Below are 21,197 nucleotides of genomic sequence, written 5' to 3'. Positions count from 1 at the left end.
GTTGAATAGCAGTCATTTTTTGTAGCTAATGCTCAGAATTAAAATTTTTAAAAAAAAAATCTGTAGCTTATTCAAATTTTACTTTAATTTTTGTCACTTTTTTCTAATGAAATGCTCAAACTCTTCAGCACAGTTGAGCATTTTATAAAATAGAATTTTCAGTATGTTTATTTAAAAATAAAACGGTGAACTTCTTAGTATTTTACGTAGAGCTATAATATTATAAATCTATTTTGGTACTAAATTTAAGGTGCCTCTATTTGGTTAAATAAAATATAAAAGAAGGTTAGTTTGGTTAAAAACTCCCAAGACTAACCATGTATTTGTTGGAATATTCAATTGCTAAATATTTGCCTCTTAACAGATTATTGCTTTCCTCTCTTTTCTTGGTAATAATAATTAGAATACTTGCACTAAGACCTCATAAATTATTGCTCAATTTCTTAATTTCGAATGCACATCCTCATCTTTTTTTTAATTATTCATTGGCCCTCTCTAAATCAAAGAAAATTCTCGCCATCCTAAACGTGATAGTGGAAAATTTATCTAAGATAAGGCAAAAAAATGTGAGACCAGGACACCATGACACCCTCTTATTATTTTTGACACCCACTTATTATTTTTAACGAAAAAAATGGATGTATAGCTAGCATTTCAAAAGTATTTCAAGAAAGTCAATATATCATAAAAAATAAATAAAGAAATATATGTGAAAATAGATCCGAGTAAAGTGGGGCTTCTATTACATTTCAAATCATAGTATCACACGTACATGATTCACGTATCTGCAATCCATATACCAGATTATCCAATAAGCTGAATGGAATCTGGAAAACGAGTTCCTCTGAAATTGGAGTTACACACACCTTTATCTAACAAGCCCTGACATCCAAGAATACAAAAACCTGCATAATTACACCTCTTCATTTACAAGAATTACGACGCTGGGGAAAAGACATAATATACACCCCTTCATTTACAAGAATTTCAACGCTGGGAAAAAAAATATATATATATATATATGTACTATGCTGCTTCACTCAGAGTGGTTCAGAACATCCACTTTTAAGCCTCCTCATGCGGGCTTGCAATCCCGATAAAGCCTTCTCATCCATTGGAAGGGTATTAGCATTTGTTTGAGGTGCGCTATCCATGCGGTCCTTTCCATGAGGCACACCGCCATTGGAATATGCCAAAGATTGGGGTCTAGCGTCCATGTTGACTGTGGTTGTCGCAGCTTGGATGCTTTTCATCCTCTCCCTGATGGCATGCAATGTCCCTGTTATCATTGGAGCTGATCAGCCTGATATCAGATAACTATATTGGGATTTATGCATCCTAATACATGCCTGCACACACTTTTCTATAAAAGAAAAAAAAATACACAACGGAGGAGAGAGAGAGAGAGACCTGAGGATGGATATCTATCATTTCGATCATCAGTCAGCTGCGACCTGAAATCTGATGAGCCTACTTGGCCTCTGAAGGGAGCTGCTGGTTCGTTAGCATAAACCTCATTGGCATTTGCCTTTTCAGGCTTATAATTAAAGGATTTTGTGGGTACAGGAGAAACATGTGCAAATTTAGGAGATTGAAGAGTAGCTAAGGGAGGCGGGGTTGACATTGGAAGGGTTGAAGGTGTCCTTCCAGCTCCTGCATTCATTTCCATCTGCACCAATAGCAAAACCACTTATTAGCATAAAAATCATTTTCCTGAGGCAAAACTCCTGCCTACCTGTGCTAGCCCATCTCTGATATATGTTCTAAAAGCTTCACTTGCATTTTGGAGCTGAGTGAATATATCGACCTACACATGATTGTAGAAAAGATAGGCATCATATAAAAAATTTAAATATCTTTTGTAAATATATTAAAGGAAGTACTGGAAATTCTATCAGAAAGTGGTAGAGAAACACTTGTCAGAATGACATTGAGGAATAAACTGACAACACCATCCTGGAACACAGCGTTTGCCTAATAAAAACATCTAATCAACTCCAGCATTCAGATAAATTAATCACATCGCACATAGGATGGTTATGTATAGAACGCATGAGCAACCTAAATTACTTGAACAAGGATAAAAAATGGTTTGAGTACAGGCAATGCAATAATATGGCATAATATAGTCAATGCAATGATAAGAAATGGTTTGAGTATAGGCAAATAAAATTGGAAATTTTGCCCTCTGTTCTCGATGATGAGGAGACTTCCAAATGTCACGACAGTTCACTTTTAATTTAGAATCTGCAATGTGGCCATAGTTATTAAGTTCTCTTACAAACTTGTAAAGTAGATTATTTAGACTTAGTATCAAATTTTCCTTAATGATAACAATTCAATAAGTGCTTATTTGGTTATATATAATCACACAGGTGAGCAATATAAGTTCTTTAACAAAATCAAGCAATTATATTTGTAGGTATTCTTTTGTTTGATTGCATACAATAGAATATTCCTAACGACCTTCTATAAATTGCACATAATTTATAATGTGGTGCCCTAATTTTCAGATTATTCCTAACGACCTTTCATGTTCAGTGTCATGTCATATCTCATATTTCTTTAGACAATACATACTGCCTTGTGGTTAAGAGAATTACCTTTGGGTATAGCTGGGTAATGCGGTAGAGCTCATATAGCCCAATGGTGCATGTCTGTTTGTCACCAATTTTCTTAAACACTGCGGCAAGCTCTTGCTGTTCATGTGACCCAAAAGGAAGGACCAAGAGCAAAGTCAAAAAAGGCCTTATACAGAATAACTTTAAAAAATAAAATCACATGTTTCTGCATCACCAGATAAAAATTACAGAAGGTAAATTGAAAAAGGTAAGTCAGCACCTTCAGTTGAGCATCTACTGAATGTGTGCCAGGACTTGGACTGTTTGAAGCAGCATCGCCCCGATATGTTTGTCCCATGGGACCAGATGGAGTCAACATCCTAGCAGCTGCAAGTGTCTGAAGAAATCCCAGTCAATCATATCACTTCCAGGACAAACATAAAATGAAAATCAAACTGATCCAAGCAATGTATTAAGTTTTACCAAGTTTACCTGAAGATTAAGATCGATGTATGCAAGAATGATAGGTTGAGGTTCTGTATCTATCGGAACCATTGAGAGATGACCCTTAATTGCTGTTCCCCGAAGCTTGACAAGTTCATGCAGGACTGTTTTGACCATTCGCAACGGCTTGTCATCAGCTCCAGCCCTAGACAGTTAAACTTAGCATGGGATTCAAAAACAAGCAGAAAACAAGAACAAGAACAGAATTTAAGTTATGTAACGACCAACCGAACAAGCACCTTCTTCGTATTTCTTCCATCCCTAATTCTTGCAAATATACATGGATGCTTTGAAGAATACGACCAAGATCAACTTCATAAATTGTACTTTGCAGTACCTGAATAAATGCAAACATCTTAGAGAGAACACAAAGTCCTGGAGATTCCTTATTAGAAAAGATTACGAACCTTGGTAAGCTTAATTAAACATTTGACGACTAGATCTGAAAATTTCTGATTCCTGGCAGGAAAGGAATCAATTGATGCAGGAGATGGCCACCTTGCAGGGTCCAATGGCCTCAATAAATTAATTAGCACAACAAAAGAAGATGTTCTTTCTGCATTGTCCTGCTCAAGTAAACAGAAGTTAAAACATAGCACAACCACACAAAGGGATGGACTGAGAGAGAAATAACACTAACCAGAATCTTAAGCATCAAAACATTGAGAGCTTTCAATAGTTGGCTGCCATCATCCATCAAGGGAATTCTCTCATCTAAAAGCCAAAGCAGTAGTTCAGTAATCAGGTTGTCTAGGGTACCATCCTTCACAGCATGAGCAAGTCTTTTTATCTGGAAAGTCTGGAGCATGGCCAGTTACAAGATATTTACGCATCAAGTTACAAGTTATTTCTATAATACAAATGTAGTTACAAAGAATAACAAGTCAACAACAACAACAAAAAAAAACTACAATATCTAGAGAAATAGGCATTCACCTGCATAAGTGTGTTTAGCACATACTTGCAGGATCTTGAAGAAGCCCCCGAAAGGCAAAAGTTGAATGTTTTAGGAACCTGCCAAACTTGTTAGAATGAACAGAAAGCTGAGAAAATACTTGCTTGAGTAGGCAGTACTAGTTACCATATTTGATAGGCATGAAACTAATTTATCAGCCTCCTTAATGATATCTTCGACTACACTGCTTTGAGGATCCCCTAGAGCCTGTGTAAGCTCATGACAGATAACCTTCATGGCTTCAACGGACTGCAACAAATCAAAATATTTCTAAGCCAGAATTGTTGCAGCTTTCAGCAACTAGCCACATAACAACATTCCAACAGGAGATAAGAATGAAGCAATTTTCCACAAAACAAAATAGAAGTCGCAGGGATTTGTTTCGACTTTTGAGCAATGATATATCATTCAAAGGACATCAGATTATATTGACTTACCACCCATAGGACCTCGAAAAGATAGACTTATATGCTAGAATGCTATATGTATGACAATCTCCTACAAGATCTCAAACGCACAATTTGTAGATGTCTAATATAAGAAAGAGTAACAAGATAATTATTCAGAAAACAAGTTGCTTCAAACAAGCAACACAAAACTGGTAAATTGGGAAAAAAAATTAGATAACTGCAGCAGTTACATTGCAGAAATGAACTTGGAGTCTGATGATCGAAACCTCTGACTTATTATACTCCAAAATCAATACAGCATCAGAATAAATAGTGGATTGATAAAGGAGAAGGTTAGTAATTTCATTTCATGAAACTTCCTAGGAATGCTCTCCTTATTCTTGTCAGTCTTCCTTTGTGTCAGAACAATCCATCTGTGCTTTATCACTTTATGTAAAATAGCTTTCAGCCATTGTTGATGCAAGTTTGACATACATCCCAGTGATTCAACATAGAAGTATAGAAACCTTACATGGAAGAAACATGGCAATGAATTTGCCTAACAAATTTGATGTGGATAACAAGATAAAAGATATAAATTCTTAACACAGAAAGAAAGGTCAAGAAAAATCTATTAGCAAATACACACCTGCTCAGGTGAACCTAATGCAATCGTATCAAGTGCCCCATGCCAGTCGACCGGACCACTTGTGTTGGCCAGATGCCGGGGTAACATACGTCTTTCCATATAAGTGTCAGCATACCCTACGTTCTCCCTACTGCTAAATAAGTCAAATGTTAAGAACAAATTGGTGAAACCATGAAAGAGTGGAAACTGAATGATAAATATAGGCAAAATAATATCAGACTATTATATGTTACCGTTTCACTACTGGAATGGCCACTGAACGTGAAATAACAACCCCACTTTGTTCTGCTACGTCTGAACTGTAATCCATAAATAAAACTGATAATAAAATACTTCATTAAAGAAAATGGTAGGAGAACAAGATGGTCTTTATAAGTTATAATCGATAAACTGAAAGAGAACTGTTCAGAACTTCAGATCCGTACATACTTTCACAGGAAACACCAAAGGCACTAATGAGGGCAGTCCTCTAAGAAGTAATAAAACTAAGATAGAAGTAATATATGCAGGAGTATATTAGAACAAGAAAGATGCATCTCATTGGTAATACACAGCTAGCATTTACACAAAAGCAGCAGATGCACACTACAAAAAGACGAAAGAGATGATATGGGAAAGAACATCACCCATTCTCTCTAACTGATCGTCCTAAAGCTGCTCGGGCATGACCTGGTCTTCCTTCTCCCCTCTTCTCCATTTCTCGAGCCTGAAAGAACCAGCAGAGAAAAGTTGGACATAGTAAGAAAATACCACTGAATTGGAACATGCATGCATCTTCAAACCAAATATCTGCGACAATCTTACTTTCTCTGCCACGTTAACCCTATTCCCCTTACAACAAAGTGCATCTGCACTCTATGATAAATATAAGCAGAACTGCCTCGCAGGATTTCGTTCACTAACCTTCCACTTAAATCTATCATCTAGCATACTTCTCTGCGCATCTGAAAGTTTCCCAATATACTTCCATATGTCCTCTCCTGTTTTGAAAAAGAAAATTAATAAGTGACTTCTGTAGACCTCAACTTCAGTAATTGCAGATAGATCTGAGAGTAAATCTGATTAATCAATCACCATAAGAACAAAAGCACAGTGATACAACATACATCATTCTAGCAACCATTGACAGTGTAATACATAAAATAAGACATACCAAGATTCTTATATGCAGTTGCAAGAGTAGTAAGAGCAGCTTTCCTAATTTCACCATCTCGCTCTGACGTCAACGCAGCAACAAGTTGCAAAGATTTCAACTGTCCACTAATCTGCAGGAAAGAAAGATAAGAATAAACTTGAAAAAAAAGGCAGTAGGTTTCAAAGGATACAGAGAACTATTTAGCGCACCTCAGGCCCATACTGGTCAATCAGATAGCCAACAACATCAACACACTCTATTCTAGTACGATTATTTTTTGAGCGCAAGCCTTCCAAAATGTAAGGAAGAAGCTTTGATGCAGAATAGATATTGACAATTTGCTTCATCAGTTCTCGCATTTTTTCCCTCAATTTTTCAATGTTATGACCAGACTGCAATGCAATAGCACAAGTATATCAACCAAGTTATGATCCTCACATACATCCTAATGTACGGATTGAAACAACAAATAATAACAACTGAGAAGTAAAAGAACAAGGTGCTGTGCGTTTTAATTGTCAAGAAAGAGAACTGGAATTTACAATTTTTGGATTGCATCGGATGTTGGTTACTGAGCACTAAGTACACAAATACCTTCTCTATGAGGCATGGGAGAAACACTGCAGCTTCTGCCTCATTTAAAATGTAGCTCTGATCTTTCAGAACATCAAAAAGTTCCGGAAGAAACTCAAGCACCTGCCCATCATGTAAAGATAAAGGGAGAGAGAGAGAATTCAGTTATCAATTTATCAAAAGAGGAAATGAGCAAGAAGGGATATTAATAAGCACTCTTAATACTTACCTTCAATAAGCAAGTTGTGTTGGATTCACAAAGCCGCAAAACAAACCACCTAAAGAGTATATCAAGAAGTTCAATAACTTCTTTTCCGCTCGAAGGAAGAGCCTAAATAAGAAAAGAAACTGCATTTATGTTATCGGGTACTGGAGCATTAGTAGCTATACACATATCCATGCATAACATCAAGAATGAAAATAGTGAAATCACCTTCTGTAACATCTCAAGCCCATCTACTTGCTTCTTGAAGTCTGTGCTAAGAAGCCGCCTACTCACATCTTCTCTGAAATGCCTCATAAAATCATACTGCAGTGAAAAATTTTATATGAAATAAAATTTTAGGAACTTAAAATTGGAACTCCAAATAAGAAAGACAATTACTTTGCAGTTTGCAAGCACAAAAATATAAGAAACTACTTTCAAATGCAAGAAGGTACATGAACAATTAATCAATTTCTTTGTTACTATATCCATCCAAATCTTTTGTTACAATAAGAGCCAACCAACAAATTGGTTATCACTAGGAGCATATTCTTGAATACATGAAACATATGTGATGGAGGACACAGTCTTACTTGAACTGACCAAATCACTGGATGTCATAGGCTATTAATTTTATTCAACAGGTCTGACCTAGCTGAGCAGTCAAGGGCAAGGCATGAACATAAGGAATTATTGTTACAAACATGTAAAAATTATATGCAGCAAAGCTAGAATCTAAAAGCTACACAAAGCATAACATTTTACCTAATTTCCATTAGCCAATACAGCAACAAAAATAGAATGACTTCCTGGTGCGAAACAATCTTATTTTCGTGTTTTCGACATTTCTCTACAATTACGACAATGGACAGTGATCGCATACCAAATCTATAAGAGTACTGCCACAAACTGCAAGTATGACCATTCTGCAGAGGATTTTCCGAAATTCAAAAGATAGGTCAGTTTCTATCTTAATGGTTCTACCAAGGTAAGCATGTGATAGTAACCAACATGCTAAGACCTGAGGAGCCACAAGATTGATTAAACACTAATGAAATTTGAGGCCCTTGAAAGACATGTCAGACTACAAGGCAAATGGTACTTTACTAATACCATATTATTGGAGACAGATTGGAAAAGAAGTACTTGTCAATTAGGAGAGGACATAAATATACATATGGGCAAAACATGTGCAACTAGGTAGAGCACTAATTAGGAGAGAACCATGGAGAAACACTTTATGGAGACATTAGAATCCACAGGTAAATCTTGATGTCTCAGTGTTCCCAAGTCCTTGAATAAAGAATATTATTATTTTGTGCCATGTCAACATACAATTTTGCAGAGACAAGAACAAAAGGCAAAAGTATGGAGAATGAAAAAAAGTAGAAACACGCTAGTGATGCAAAAACAAACTGTTATAGTAAAGAAAGTCAAAATTTATCAAATTTTGTATTAGCTGCTAATAAATTTCATACATATTAACACTGACAAACTCAAATAACAGATATTTTTCATATATATTAACTGTTGTTAACAAACCTCCAGGTCTTGGATATGCTCAGGACGAGGCTCCTCAAACTTCAATCTACGTACGACAAATCTCTCTCTCTCCTCCTGAATTTTAAAATATGACATAAGAAACAATTTATAGCTAGGATGTTAATTATTTCCCTTGAAGAAACCCTACCTTATTTGAGTCCTTGATGTTAAAAAAAGACTCTGACTGAACAGAAATGTCTTGGACAGAAAAAACAAGATCAAGTTTTGAAGCCCTTGTTGGAACACCTCTCTGACCACATAGTAACTAATAGTTAAAAACCAAGTACAGCTTTGTTAAAGAATCTACACAATTATGCAGAATATACATACTGAAGACATAGCCTTGCTTTTATTTGTAGATCCTCGATCTCCCAAACTAATTAAACCTTGTTTTCCATTCTTTATACCAGCTTTAGATGCCAAGACAGTAGTTATCACTTTTGCAGAATCTGAAGCTTCTGACACATCAGAAAACAGAGCATGAGAATATACAGAGGGAAATATGAAACAAGAAATAAGAAAAATAAGATGGCAATAAGACACCTTCAGGTACCCCAGGCAGTTTTAACCGCTCGACTATGAGCGATAAAGCAGGTGTTGGCATATCTCTCAAGTTCTTGGTCACCTAAGAATCATATGATTAGTGAATGAGTAAAGCATGATAACAGTGTAATGAAAAAAGAATTTTATGTGCCCCTGTGTGATTGTGAGAGTGCACAGGACAGGGCTGCAGTTAAAGTTAAAGTTAAAGTTCAGTAACATACTGCTTCTTGGCCACAGACCCTCAGAATTTCGCCAATGAAAGTTTCAGCACCTTTGCGAACCTCTGCTGATTTGTCCTAAATAAAAGCAGAATATTGAAAAATACTATCATACTATGTAAGAAATATGGATCTCTAGGAAAATTGTAATCCATCAGCCATTAACTAATACCATCAAGGCAGAAGCAGCTGGCTTCAATAGGTTCAAAGCTTCAGATAAGTCATTTATCATTGAAAGATGCCTGGATAACCAATCAAATAGATCTTTCCTCCCTTCTGCACCAAGCTTTGGATCAGCCAAAGCTATAGTAATGTAGGGAACCTGGAAATTCAATAAAAAAAATTAAAGAGAAAAAAAAAATGAAAAGGTTCAAACTTCATATAGAAACAGCTTCTTATATTGGTAATACCATTTTATCAAGCTGAGCAGCGACAACCCATGAATCTAGAGTATTCAATGTGCATTCTCTCATATGCTTCTTATTGTCGCCAAGACACTTCAGTACATCTGTCAAAAAGCCCTTCATGAAGTACTAAGTCAGTAATTTATGCCATCAAGCCTCCAAAATAAACAAGGTGAGAAAGACGGAAACAGTTAGTAAAGTCTTGACTTGTTTGTAACCTTGCTTGACTTCTCAACTGAAGGACCCATGGCAGATGCAAGGTTGGCAATAGTTGACAAGGTTGCCATCACTATGTTTTTATTGCTGTCATATAGACGACCTCTTAAAGCAGCAAATAACTCCACTGATTTTTGATAAAGAGAACCAAAAAGAAAAAGGTGTGAATGAGATTGAGGGACTTAATATCAACTAGATTAGCTTTAAAAATTACAAACCATACAAGTGCACAACAACTAACCAGTTCCAAGAGGTTGGATGCGTTTATGGGCCTCGTCAAGAATCTTGTTAACCAAATCTATGGACTCCAAACGAACCTATTATGGGTAGATAAACCAAAGTTGCCTAATATTGAAAAGTAGAAACCTAAAGTTGATCCTTGCAGAGATGACAAGCAGATTTTAACTTATACCTTCCAGTCAGGACTGCCTATATTTTTCAGTAAAGTAGGTGTTATCTTTGCACTTATATCTTCCCGTGGAAGACCATCGAACCCAGCCGAAGACATAGAGGATACAGAATCAGAAGTTCTGACTGTCTTCTTTGGGGCTGCAATAGCACCCTGTTGATTAATTGTAAAACTGTGAATCATAAGGTCATAATATGAATCCATATGCCAGAACAAAATAATGTACCTCAAATGGGTTCTTTTCATACTCTGCATCCAGAGCATTAAGAAGGGCAGGTTTAACATCACTTAGAAAAGCTTTAATGTCTGCAAGGAGATTTATTTTAGAAAATCTAGGAATCATGCCCGGCCACAGCCAAATAGAAGCAAGAAAGCTACCTGGACCAACAAACTTATGCAGCACTCCGATAAGTTTGACAGTTGAGTTTCTTGTTGCAGCTGCACTGGATTGCAAACCGATGTCCTTGCAAAAATCAATCAAATCCTGCAAAAGAAGCGACCGAATCTTTTTGGCTTAATAAGCAGCCAAAGAAAGAGTTTGGAACTTTCGCTCAGCAAATAAAGGACAGTGGGAAAATAGGAGAAAGGCTAAGAATGGAGCACCTTAAGCTTTATATGGGAGACCCCAAAATCTTCTATAGCAGAGACCATCCACAAAATACCCTCACTGAGAACCTTTGGATTCTTGTGCTCTTTCATTATTTTGTAAAGCTACAGTGAAACAGGCATAACTCATTAGTGCAGTCAGACACCAAAGATCATGAGGAGTAACATTGATACACAGATAGGCATGCATAACATAATCATGAACACACACACACACGAGCACACACATGTGCACGCAAACAGATATTCATAAAGAGAGAGCACATAGAGGGATGAACAATTTGATGATACATCAAGACTGTAAAGATCCAATGATGCATCTAAAATAATTATATAAGTTTTAAGAGGATTCACATTCACGTACTACAAATTTCTAGAATAAATAACAATTCATGAACCTTAACAGGCTAAATATCAAGAAGAAACTAAAAACAAAGTGTATAAGCTTAATCTGCTGAAGCATATCTTCCGCAACATAAAGCAAGTTCCCAAACTAACAACAAAGGTGTGTGTGTGTGTGTGTGTGTGTGCCTATTTAGATGCACCTAGTCTCTCAACAGAATAACAACAAAGGAAATTGTAACACATCAACAAACAAAACAATATAAATAAATAAACGTACTCGATCAAAAACAAATCCTGGACCAACTGCCTCAGAGAAGGCAGTAAGGCACTTCATTGCATGTGACCGTGTTTTAATATCAGCAACCCTTTCACTAATACCTGTCAAAGAGAAATATACAAGAGAAGGTTCAAGAGAGCAATAGCAACATTGCTTATTGCAGAAAGCAACAATCTAGCAAAAACCTGAATCAGATCATTAAAACTCAAAGGGGAGCCAACCATGTTAAGCAATCCGTGCCGCATGTACCAATACCAGCCAGTACCAACACTGGTACTCTCCTACATCAAAAGTTTCAGAGTGTTGCTCCTGAATAGAGCCAGGCACGAGCAATATTAGTTCCTGACTGGCTCGACTCTTCTTTCTCCTACTTTTTCCTATGTGAAGTTAACAGACAATAGCTAATGTCCTTCTTACCGTAGTTGTGGTTACTATTACGTCATCCAAGCTATAAAAAGTTTTGGAGGAAAAGAGTTGTTGTTCTAAGATGCAATAAGTCTCATAAAAAAATCTAACGTCTAGCAAAATTAATCACTACAAACCTAAGGAGGTACTTGTCTTCTGATAGTTATTTTTCCTTTGTTTTGCTTGAAATACTAGATGATCTAGGAAGTATTCCAAGCATTAATTAAAGCTGCAAATTGTTTCTAGTTATGATTTTCAGAAATGCAACATAATAAGAAAATTACTAAGTCAATTCCAAAATGTGACATTGAAACTATTCCAATACAAGTAACAGAGTGCCACATTGGCAGGTCACAAACTGCAACACATATCGTCCCAACTCCCAACTAGTTGTCAGCATGGTCTGAGCCATAGTATAGACAGTTTTGCAAATCTAATGTTATGTATGTAAATAAAATCATCTCTTTATTAATAATAAAAAGAAAAAAGGGAAGTCTACCACTTCAAAAGCAGACCTCCTAAGATAAGACAGTGTACATATATACATATATATGTTTGCATGTGGTGACATCAAGAGTTTCAAGAGAAATAATACCACCGAGTCCATACCAAGAAGACACAGTACAACACATCGTTTCAGTAACCGTTTCACAGTTGAGGCTATGTACGTGATGACCTCAATGACTTGTTGTTGGACCTGTTTCATTGTACAAAGAACTATACAGAGCATGCCAAGAAAAAAGGTATTTGTTGTTTAATTCTAAAATCAATAATGCAACAATACCTGCACATTCTTCTCACCCCATCCAGGGAGAACACATAATAAACGAATTAAGAGCTCAGCAGACTTGTCCAGGTCAGTGAGATTTTCAACCTCCTGCTTCAGCATGCCAATAGCTATCAAAAGAAGTACACCAGTTAGCACACTAACAGTGATGATTTAAAATTTTAAATGACCAAGCTATCCAGCAAAGCTTAATTAGCAATTAAAATATTGGAGTCTGAAACTAACAAGACTATAATAGAGATGGAGTACATAATAAAAACTCATTCATTAGAAAAGAAAGTGACAACCCATTCTTTGTCATGAATGAAAAAAGAAAACTATACTGAACAGTATATTAGGAACATCATTCTTTTTTGTTGGGAAATCAACATTAAGCTGAATTCATTCTCTAATACAACATGTGACGAGAAGAAAGTGTAGAAATCTGACAAGGAAAGCAAAAATATTTGAAGAAAGTTGATTTGGATCAAGGCAATAAACCTATCCATCAAAAGGAAAGATGAAAAAGAAAAAAGTTTACAGGAACATAGAATAACCTTCAAGACGCTCTTTCCAAACACCACTCTTTAATTGTGAAATTGCATCAGGCTTTAAAGTAGAACTTAATCGTTCTTCAATTTCTTCCAGACTCATATCTCCTGGCTGCAAAAATTTCAGCATTTCAAACAATTATAATGAGATATTCATTCTGATATGCTAAATAGGTAAACTACAAACATTAAAGAAGAAGCATGAAATTTAAATACAAATTATTGTATGCATAGCTCTCCATGTTATCAATAAAATAGCTCTCCATGTTATTTGCACTTCTATGCATACTAGAATTTCTTCCAATAATCTTAAAAGGACAAATATTTATTTGCTAACACATCACCTCAACATCTTCAACCTCAACTGTCCTTGATTGTCCACCTCCATCACCCTTTTTTACAGAGCCAAGTTTAACTCTTCCACCTTTTTTAGTAGTTGGCTGCATAGTGCATAGGAACTTAATCATGTCAATTCAATGGCAGAATACAACCAAGTCCATGTTCCAACTTGCTATATATGCAGTATATAACACTCAAACCAACCATTGCCTGGACAGGCTTCTTTCTGCTAAGCATGCTTGCTGCTGATCTTCTCATAAAAGAGCTACCGACAGCCTTAAGAAATATTAAGAAGCATCATTAGTTTCACAGAAATAAATATACATATAAAAGAAAAACTTTTGCAGCATCCAAACAATTGGTGGCAGGAAAAAAGTGGACATAAAGTTTACAATTAATATTATAGTGAAATAACTTGAAGAATAAGAGGTTGAAAGTTGAAACATATGTCTTTCCACTTCCACGTAACAAATCTACTAGATATCACTCCATATCTTTATGGGAGGCATAAAACAGAACTATTATAGTCTCAGAATGAATATATTAATATAAGAACCTCTAATACCTGTGTATTGATCATCCTTACTTGCATGATAACTACACATAAACAAAAACAGATGGTACAAAGAAACATATTGAAAGTGAGTACTATTTTTTATATATTTCCAATTCAAACATCGAAAGAACTCAGATAAAAATAAACAAATTTCCTAGAAAATGTCAATTCAGAAGAGTTCATTCATTTGTTTCAGCTGAAAATGATTTCAACTTAGGTTAACTGCCTTCCAAAAAAACAAAAATTAGGGATCGGCCTTCCAAAAAAGGGATACATATCGACTGAATCAGTTGTATTGGCCGTATCGGTCACTTGTATCGGACGGACTTTTTAATTATGTAAAATTCTAAATATTATTTAAAAATGTAGAAAAATTATTAAAAATAAGAAAATAAAGAAAGAAAAACCATGGTGCAATGAAAACTGAAAAGAAGAAGAGATTAGAAAGTGAGTGAGTAGAAGAAAAAAATTATGGTGCAGTAAAACTGAAAAGAAAAGGAGATTAGAAAGTGAGTGAGTGGAAGAAAAAAAATTATGGTGCAGTAAAGAAGAAGAAGAAGAAGAAGAAGAAGAAGAAGAAGAAGAAGAAAAGAGAAGAAAAAGGGCCAGAGTGGAAAAAATAAAAAAAACTGAGAGAGAAATAAAGAAATAAATTAAAAAATGGAGTTCACCGGAGTTAGATTTGCTTCGCCAGGGTTCGCCGGAGCTATATCTCTCCGTAAGAGAAACAATGGTTATATGGTAAGGAGAGAAAAAGAGAAAGAAAGAGCGAAAGAGAGAAAAAGAGAAAGTGAGAAGAAAGAGAGAAAAAGAGAGAGTTCGGATTGGTCTAGATTAGGATCGGGTTTGCCTAATCCAGCGAACCATGATTATATGTGTAAAATTGAGACAATTGAGAGATCTTCCACATATTGTTCAGATTATAGTACGGCTAGTTTTAGTCGTTCATTAATATTTGCTCCTTGCATAGGCAAATCCATCCATCATGCAAATTTGTGTCGTCTCTTATTGAAAAATAATATCATTGAGATAGAAATATGCAGTCAGAACATGTCAGTCACTCAAACCAATGTAGCATATAAAGATAAAGATATAAATAGCTAATGTTTACCTCATGACTAAAGATTCTAGCGCTTGAAGATGAGATGGAAGCTGAAAACAAATATTTTGATATAAGAACAACAGTTTCTTAAATATTTTATTTAAAAAATATAGTCTTAGTAGGAAAAATGATAGAAGGGCAATCACTTCCAAAACCTGATACTGAAGTGGAGACAGCAGCATCACCAGCAGATCCAATCATATCTGAGAGTTTCTTCTTTCTCACCTCGTCAAGCTTCTCTAAAGATCTTCCCAAAGGTCTCATACCAACTATCTAGAGGAGAAAAGAAAAGACGAGGTAACAAAGTCCAGCTTGTTCATAGAACAACAATCTCGTGATAATAGAAGATGATCAAAAGAAAGGCCTTTATAAGAAACTACCTTAGCTATAGCTGCCAAAGCAGAAAAAGAGGCATCTCGCACTTCAGGGGTGCCATCATTCAAGCACTGTTAACATTGTAGAAGTGCATAGAAAAGAGAACTGATGTTATCATATATAAGAAAAAAATGGTCCTAAAATAAATTAGTTGAGTAACAAAATATGAATGTTTACTGACCTCCATACATATAGGGACATAATCCTTGTGCAACTTAAGAATAGATGCTTTATTACTTGTCTCAATACAAAATGTCACCCAGTTTAATGTTAATGATCGTACAAGAGGAACCTTATTTTTTACAGCCACTCTAACATCTGCAGTAATAAGCAATAGAGTATTTAACATGCCCTGAACACCCACAAAATCATCAAGGATGGCATTAATTTGCTCATACATTATACTAATTCAAGTACCAAGAATAAGAATGACCTTCAATTACATCAGCAAGTGTCAAACAACCGGACTTTTGCATTGTCTGAAGTGTCTGAGTTAGCGCTTCTGTCAAAACTGGTTTTTTTTCCTTCAATTTTTCCTATTCACAATAAAATAGTGAAGAGGCTTATCTGGAATGATGTGAAGCACTGAGGTAGATTTAGGACATGTAAGAACATAAATTGAAATTTTTAAGAATTTTTTCATGGACCTAACAATACACTCTAAAAACTCCTTTAAATATCCAATTTTGAATGAATTGTAAAGGTATAATGTATAAAATAGAAAATGACCAACAAATATAGTGACAAAAGATATTAAAGAAAAGCATGATATGGGGCTCAGATGTACTTACAAGTAGTACAGGCAATAGAAACCGTGAATTTCCAGAAAAATGATTCCGTAGTCCTCTAGCTATATTTCCTATTGCTTGGATAGCCTCTACAGAAACAGCTAGATTAACATCTGTAACAAGCTGTGATCATAAAAATGCAAAACAGGAACATGATCATTAATTATAAAAAATTAAAAAGAGCTCAGTCAACATATTTAAAAGAACACAGACAAGAACAATAAGTAATGCAGGATTCTTTTCCCAGATAAAAAACAGAAGGAAAAAAAAGAAATATATAAATAGTTATGAGCAAAATACAGAAAATTAGGCAGAGAAGAAGTATACAATCAGCAAAAGAATTGCTGAACTACTTGCATAATACAATAAAATAAAACAAAATTTTCTACATCAAGATTTCACCATATAATATGTACGATTGATTCGACAACCAATTACAATCTGTGCCGTAATTGGTCATCCATGAGTTAGGAAGTTATTCTCTAGAGAGAATTAGAGGTGATCAACGATAACCTTCTTAAGGGTCCGACAGACTTCGGTAAAATCACCGACAGCAATCTTTTTTGTTGAAGCAAGCTTAGTTAGCTCTGCCACAGCATCCCTTCTTTCAGACCATTTGGTAGCTTTCTGATATCAAATAAAGAATATAGGTAAAAAAATCAACTATGAGATTACAGATGGAAGTTTATCTGAGAAATTCTTATGTCTAAGTTACAGATGACTTACCACACCCTCCCAAAATCCAGACTTCTCTAAAGGAGCCAATATATCAACAGGATCGAGAAGTTCATATTCATCTATCACCTGTGGAGCTGAAAGTTAAGTGAATCAGCCACCTCCCAATCATGTATCCAAAAGAGAAAAGAGGCAAACAGAGAGGAAAGCATTAGACCTGAATTAGAAATTAAGAACCAAATATTAACAAAAAATCCAATAGAACATTGTCGTACCATTATCAACGAATTCTTTATGAGGGACAGCACCCATGGCTTCAGGAACGACTTCTTGCTCCAACTCCTTGTCTTGCTCAGATCTGGCAAATTGTCAAAATGATAATTGCATCATTATACATCAACCAATTGCTTGACATCGTGTTTTCACGTCCAAATTAAACAGTTTGTTGCAATATACTGATATGAGCTTTGAGTATCATATAAACACTACGACCATTAAGAACTGGTCATTTGCTGCTAGCTGACCTTTACAATGTGATTAGGTAAATTGCTCAGCAGAAATTTAAAATTGGGAGACACCAAGCTCAGAAGAAAAGGTAGAATCATTTACCTTATCTTGCGGGTTGGCTTAGCAATCCCTGTAACATTGGCTACCTCTGCTTCCAACTCTTTTTTCTTCAAATGAAAAAGAAATACCACTTTCAGCTGCAAAATATAGATTATAGAATATATTTGAAAAAGAAAAAGGTGACTAGACTCACCATGGTATCTCGCATTTTCTCAAATAAAATTGATTTTACTGGTTCTTTGCCAATCCACCGACAAAGCTCAAGGGTCAATCCTTTAGAAGATGCACGGACATTTTGGTCTTGGTGATCAAATAGTTCAGGGAGCATCTTAAGAATTTTCTTGGGGGGGACAACCTTAGCTCCAAATTCACTGAATAGATGGAAATAAAAGACTTCAGATTTGGTTTATAGTTGGAAAAACAAACTAAAGCTGAGACCAAATAAAAATAAGGCTAGAGACAGACCTAAGAGCTTGAAACATTACATCAATAGCTGGTACAACTGCTTTTGCAACTTTGTTTTTTATAGCCTTCTCCATGGCTTCCTGTTATCAAAGCAAAAGTGTAATAATTTTGCAACAAAGTTATCCAGGATTGCTTTGCCAGTCTAGGTAGCAACCACTTATTTAATGAGACACTAAATGTGTAGTATCACGTCAATTGACAGAAAAAATAAATAAATAAATAAAATTAGCTGCATGTTGTGATGCAATGTGGTTCAACGATCAAGCAGGCAAAATAAAAAAGAGGAGATTATCCTAAAAATCCAAGAAACAGCCAAACAAGTTTTCGCTACTTGACAAAGGCTTCAAAACGACAACCTCAGAGCAATGAACATCCACGTACAGGATCACATAAGTGCAGAGAAAACGCAACTGGGTCTCCGCTACAGCAAAAATCCATGATAACTACTTTTTTTATCAAATATCAGACAATTAAAAATATAATAACATGCAAGGATGTAATATTTTTAATCATATGGTTCTGGGATATCTTAGTAGCATTTCAACTTTAATCTTTTCATTTCTCATGTTTTCATGGGAACCGAATGCTTTACAATTTTAACCACTTGTAAGTTAATTTTTGCTAGATCAAAATTTAGAGCACATAGGCTATACATGTTCCCATCTCTATCCCTGGAAAATACACAACTGATCTAACCAAGATTCTAAAACCACATTCAGTGTATACTGACTCTCTCGTTTTAAAAGAAAATTAATAATAAAATATGCGTAGTATATAATCTAGATGTGTCGCAAGACTGCCCGGACCACAAAGTTCTGAGAATCCTCAACTCAAAGAAACTACTTTAGAATGGCTCGTACAAGGCGCGAATTACCTCAAATGGCAACACTTATTAATCCAAAATAAATGCATGCCACGTGATGCTAATCAAATGTTCGACTCCTTAAAATAACGCTCTTCGAGTCTTACCAAGAAAACTTCTGTTGCTTCTAGCTCCACCCACAATAGAAACGCAGTCTGAGCTTTCTCAACAGTCTTTGGCCGCCCGGTGAGGCACTTTGCCACGATCGCATCGCACACCTCCTTAGCGTATCTACGTTCCAAGGAAAGAAAAAACTCACTATTAAACATCAATTACTTCAACAACTACAACACAACGAATTCAAACCTTCCGGCATCCGAATCCGCCGCACGCAGGAACGCAATCAGGGCATCGAGTGCCTTCTCCTGCACCGGCGCATTCGAATCCGCCACCGTCTTCTTGAACAGCGGACCTGATCCAAGAGCCCAATAAGAACGAACCTGATTCAGGCTTCATATCCAAAACAGGCAAAATCCACCACGACCAGACCAAATTCCTACCGAAATCCCTGAGGCGGGGCTCCTTGGGATTGGTTATCGAGTCGCACACGGCGGCGAGATCTATGTTGGCGTCGTTCCGGACCTTCCAGTTCTTGTGGAAGAGCCGCTCCTCCCATGGAAGCTTCTTCGCCTCCTTTAGGAGCTTCTCGTCCTCCGTCGCCATCTCCGCACCCCCTCCACCCTTTTCTTTACCCGATATAGAAAGAAATGCTCCTCGGGGATCGGATCGGATCGCGTGGTAATACAATTCTTTACCTTTTCTTGATCACTTCCTACCACCGCCGGCGAGAGGAGTGGAGAGAGAGAAAAGGGAGGGGAATGGGAAAGAAGCCAACAGGAGAGCGGAGAAGAATTTTGATTTGATTGAGTCCGGGCACGTGTAAGGAGGCGGGTTGAGAGGGACCGCTCGCACGTGCGAGAGGGAGGCCTTCGGTGAGTTTTAACTAAAAAGTAGACTTTAAAACTTAAATACAGAATTAGATAAATTTAAAATTTTAAAAAAAAAACTACTGAACCGGATAACTTTCCTTTGAAAATTATTGTTCGTTTAAGCAAATATATATAGAAATTTCTAAAATTATAAAGAAAAATTGCATTGGTGAAAGAATTTTTCACATAAATAATTAAACTTAGAAAGTCACCGTCCAATTAAACGACTTTCATAAAGTTACTATTTACTTTAGCGACTTATATAAAAAGTTTTCCAACTTAAGATTTAGTCACTTTTTAAGACTTTTAAATTTCTATATAAGTCTGTTGACTTTCAAGTTATAAATTTCAGCGAATTTCTATTGTTTTAAATTTATCATGTTTATTTTTACACGTATTTAATCACTGATCAGATCAATAACATATATTAAAATTTAAATAATTTTTGATAAAGTGACTTGAAGGAAGTCGGTGGTATTTAAGTTTTGAACTATACTAAACGGGTAAAAAGAAAAGAAACTCGGGTTCAGTTTTAAGACTTTTTAGAAGAATATTTGCAAGTGGGAGTTTGGGGAAGCTTTCGCTTTACGCCGACTGCCACGCTTTGAGTTGGGTGGAGCGGGGTGGTGGGCTCGGAGTTATCCAACAGTGCTGTGGGTAGACGACGATATGATAGGAAAGTGAAATCTTCCATAAAAAGGTATAATTAATTATAATTTTGTGACTAATATACCTCTTTTTCCCTATATTTCTTTTTGATCCTTATGGGCCTTTCCAATGGTTAACTCTAACGAATTTACCGACTACTATTCTCTTCCTTTTTTTTCTCTCTTCATTTAACTTCTAAAATACCTTTGTTAAAGTATTATAACATGACATTCTTCTCAAGTCTGATGAGTTTGAAATATGAATATATAAAATGACTAAAATACAAGGTGTTATTTAAAATTTCCCTTAATATCCAGATTACATTTTGCATCATGCGCACAAATAACCCTTTATTTTTGCTAGAATTTAAGCTAATTTATTATAAAAAATATATCCCCATTATAAAATATTTTGACCAAAACTTAAATTTGAAAAGAAAAATATGTGACTAATATATTCTTGATGAAAATGACTAAAATTATTAGATATAATAGGCCAACTTGAGAGTACAAAAAAATGAGATATAATAGCTGGGCTCCCAGCTATTTTTCAATCAAAAAATTAAAAAAAAAAGGGAAAATGTAATATTAGTCAGAGTTATATTCCATAGATTTCCCTAGTGATCTTATTTTTGGTGG

The 21,197-nt window shown here is 35.7% G+C and overlaps 1 protein-coding gene across 3 annotated transcripts; it reads right to left on the bottom strand.

The window, feature by feature from the left end:
* Positions 1-708: 708 nt before the first annotated feature.
* LOC140760851 (protein MOR1-like) lies at positions 709-19,812 on the bottom strand. 3 transcript variants are annotated; one of them, XM_073097894.1, is made up of 54 exons: positions 19,483-19,812; positions 19,289-19,394; positions 19,090-19,213; positions 18,121-18,200; positions 17,849-18,026; positions 17,698-17,762; positions 17,364-17,446; positions 17,140-17,225; positions 16,927-17,040; positions 16,417-16,536; positions 16,059-16,161; positions 15,807-15,943; positions 15,631-15,696; positions 15,406-15,523; positions 15,260-15,300; positions 13,797-13,868; positions 13,598-13,693; positions 13,260-13,365; positions 12,721-12,833; positions 12,546-12,633; positions 11,532-11,632; positions 10,907-11,014; positions 10,682-10,787; positions 10,530-10,609; positions 10,307-10,456; positions 10,136-10,211; positions 9,897-10,021; positions 9,685-9,795; positions 9,447-9,596; positions 9,278-9,352; positions 9,057-9,138; positions 8,844-8,971; positions 8,662-8,763; positions 8,514-8,588; positions 7,200-7,295; positions 6,996-7,097; positions 6,788-6,889; positions 6,403-6,585; positions 6,212-6,323; positions 5,962-6,038; positions 5,685-5,764; positions 5,292-5,357; positions 5,059-5,191; positions 4,147-4,269; positions 4,002-4,079; positions 3,706-3,864; positions 3,473-3,631; positions 3,305-3,402; positions 3,054-3,210; positions 2,842-2,958; positions 2,604-2,699; positions 1,736-1,807; positions 1,411-1,669; positions 709-1,279 (listed from the first exon to the last, which is right to left on the bottom strand). In XM_073097894.1, exons 1-54 carry the CDS (start codon positions 19,643-19,645, stop codon positions 1,041-1,043), a joined length of 6,036 nt encoding a protein of 2,011 aa, XP_072953995.1. In that variant the 5' UTR covers positions 19,646-19,812; the 3' UTR covers positions 709-1,040. The 3 variants fall into 3 exon arrangements, with proteins under 3 accessions (XP_072953995.1, XP_072953996.1, XP_072953997.1); XM_073097895.1 differs by having other exon boundaries at positions 5,059-5,188; XM_073097896.1 differs by lacking the exons at positions 17,698-17,762; positions 17,849-18,026; positions 18,121-18,200; ... (1 more) ...; positions 19,289-19,394; positions 19,483-19,812 and having other exon boundaries at positions 17,140-17,217.
* Positions 19,813-21,197: the final 1,385 nt, after the last annotated feature.

Source organism: Typha angustifolia, chromosome 6 (genome assembly GCF_048772165.1).
Source record: "Typha angustifolia cultivar Huaian chromosome 6, ASM4877216v1, whole genome shotgun sequence".
NCBI lineage: Eukaryota > Viridiplantae > Streptophyta > Magnoliopsida > Poales > Typhaceae > Typha > Typha angustifolia.
The sequence above is the reverse complement of the archived record's forward strand: the minus strand, read 5'-3'. Positions and strand labels throughout refer to the sequence as shown.

Coding starts and splice junctions, on each gene's coding strand:
- LOC140760851 (XM_073097894.1), bottom strand. CDS start 19,645: ATGGCGACGGAGGACGAGAAGCTCCTAAAGGAGGCGAAGAAGCTTCCA. Junction 19,395..19,482: donor GCCCCGCCTCAGGGATTTCG/GTAGGAATTTGG, acceptor CTCTTGGATCAG/GTCCGCTGTTCAAGAAGACG. Junction 17,226..17,363: donor TAAAGAATTCGTTGATAATG/GTACGACAATGT, acceptor CTTAACTTTCAG/CTCCACAGGTGATAGATGAA.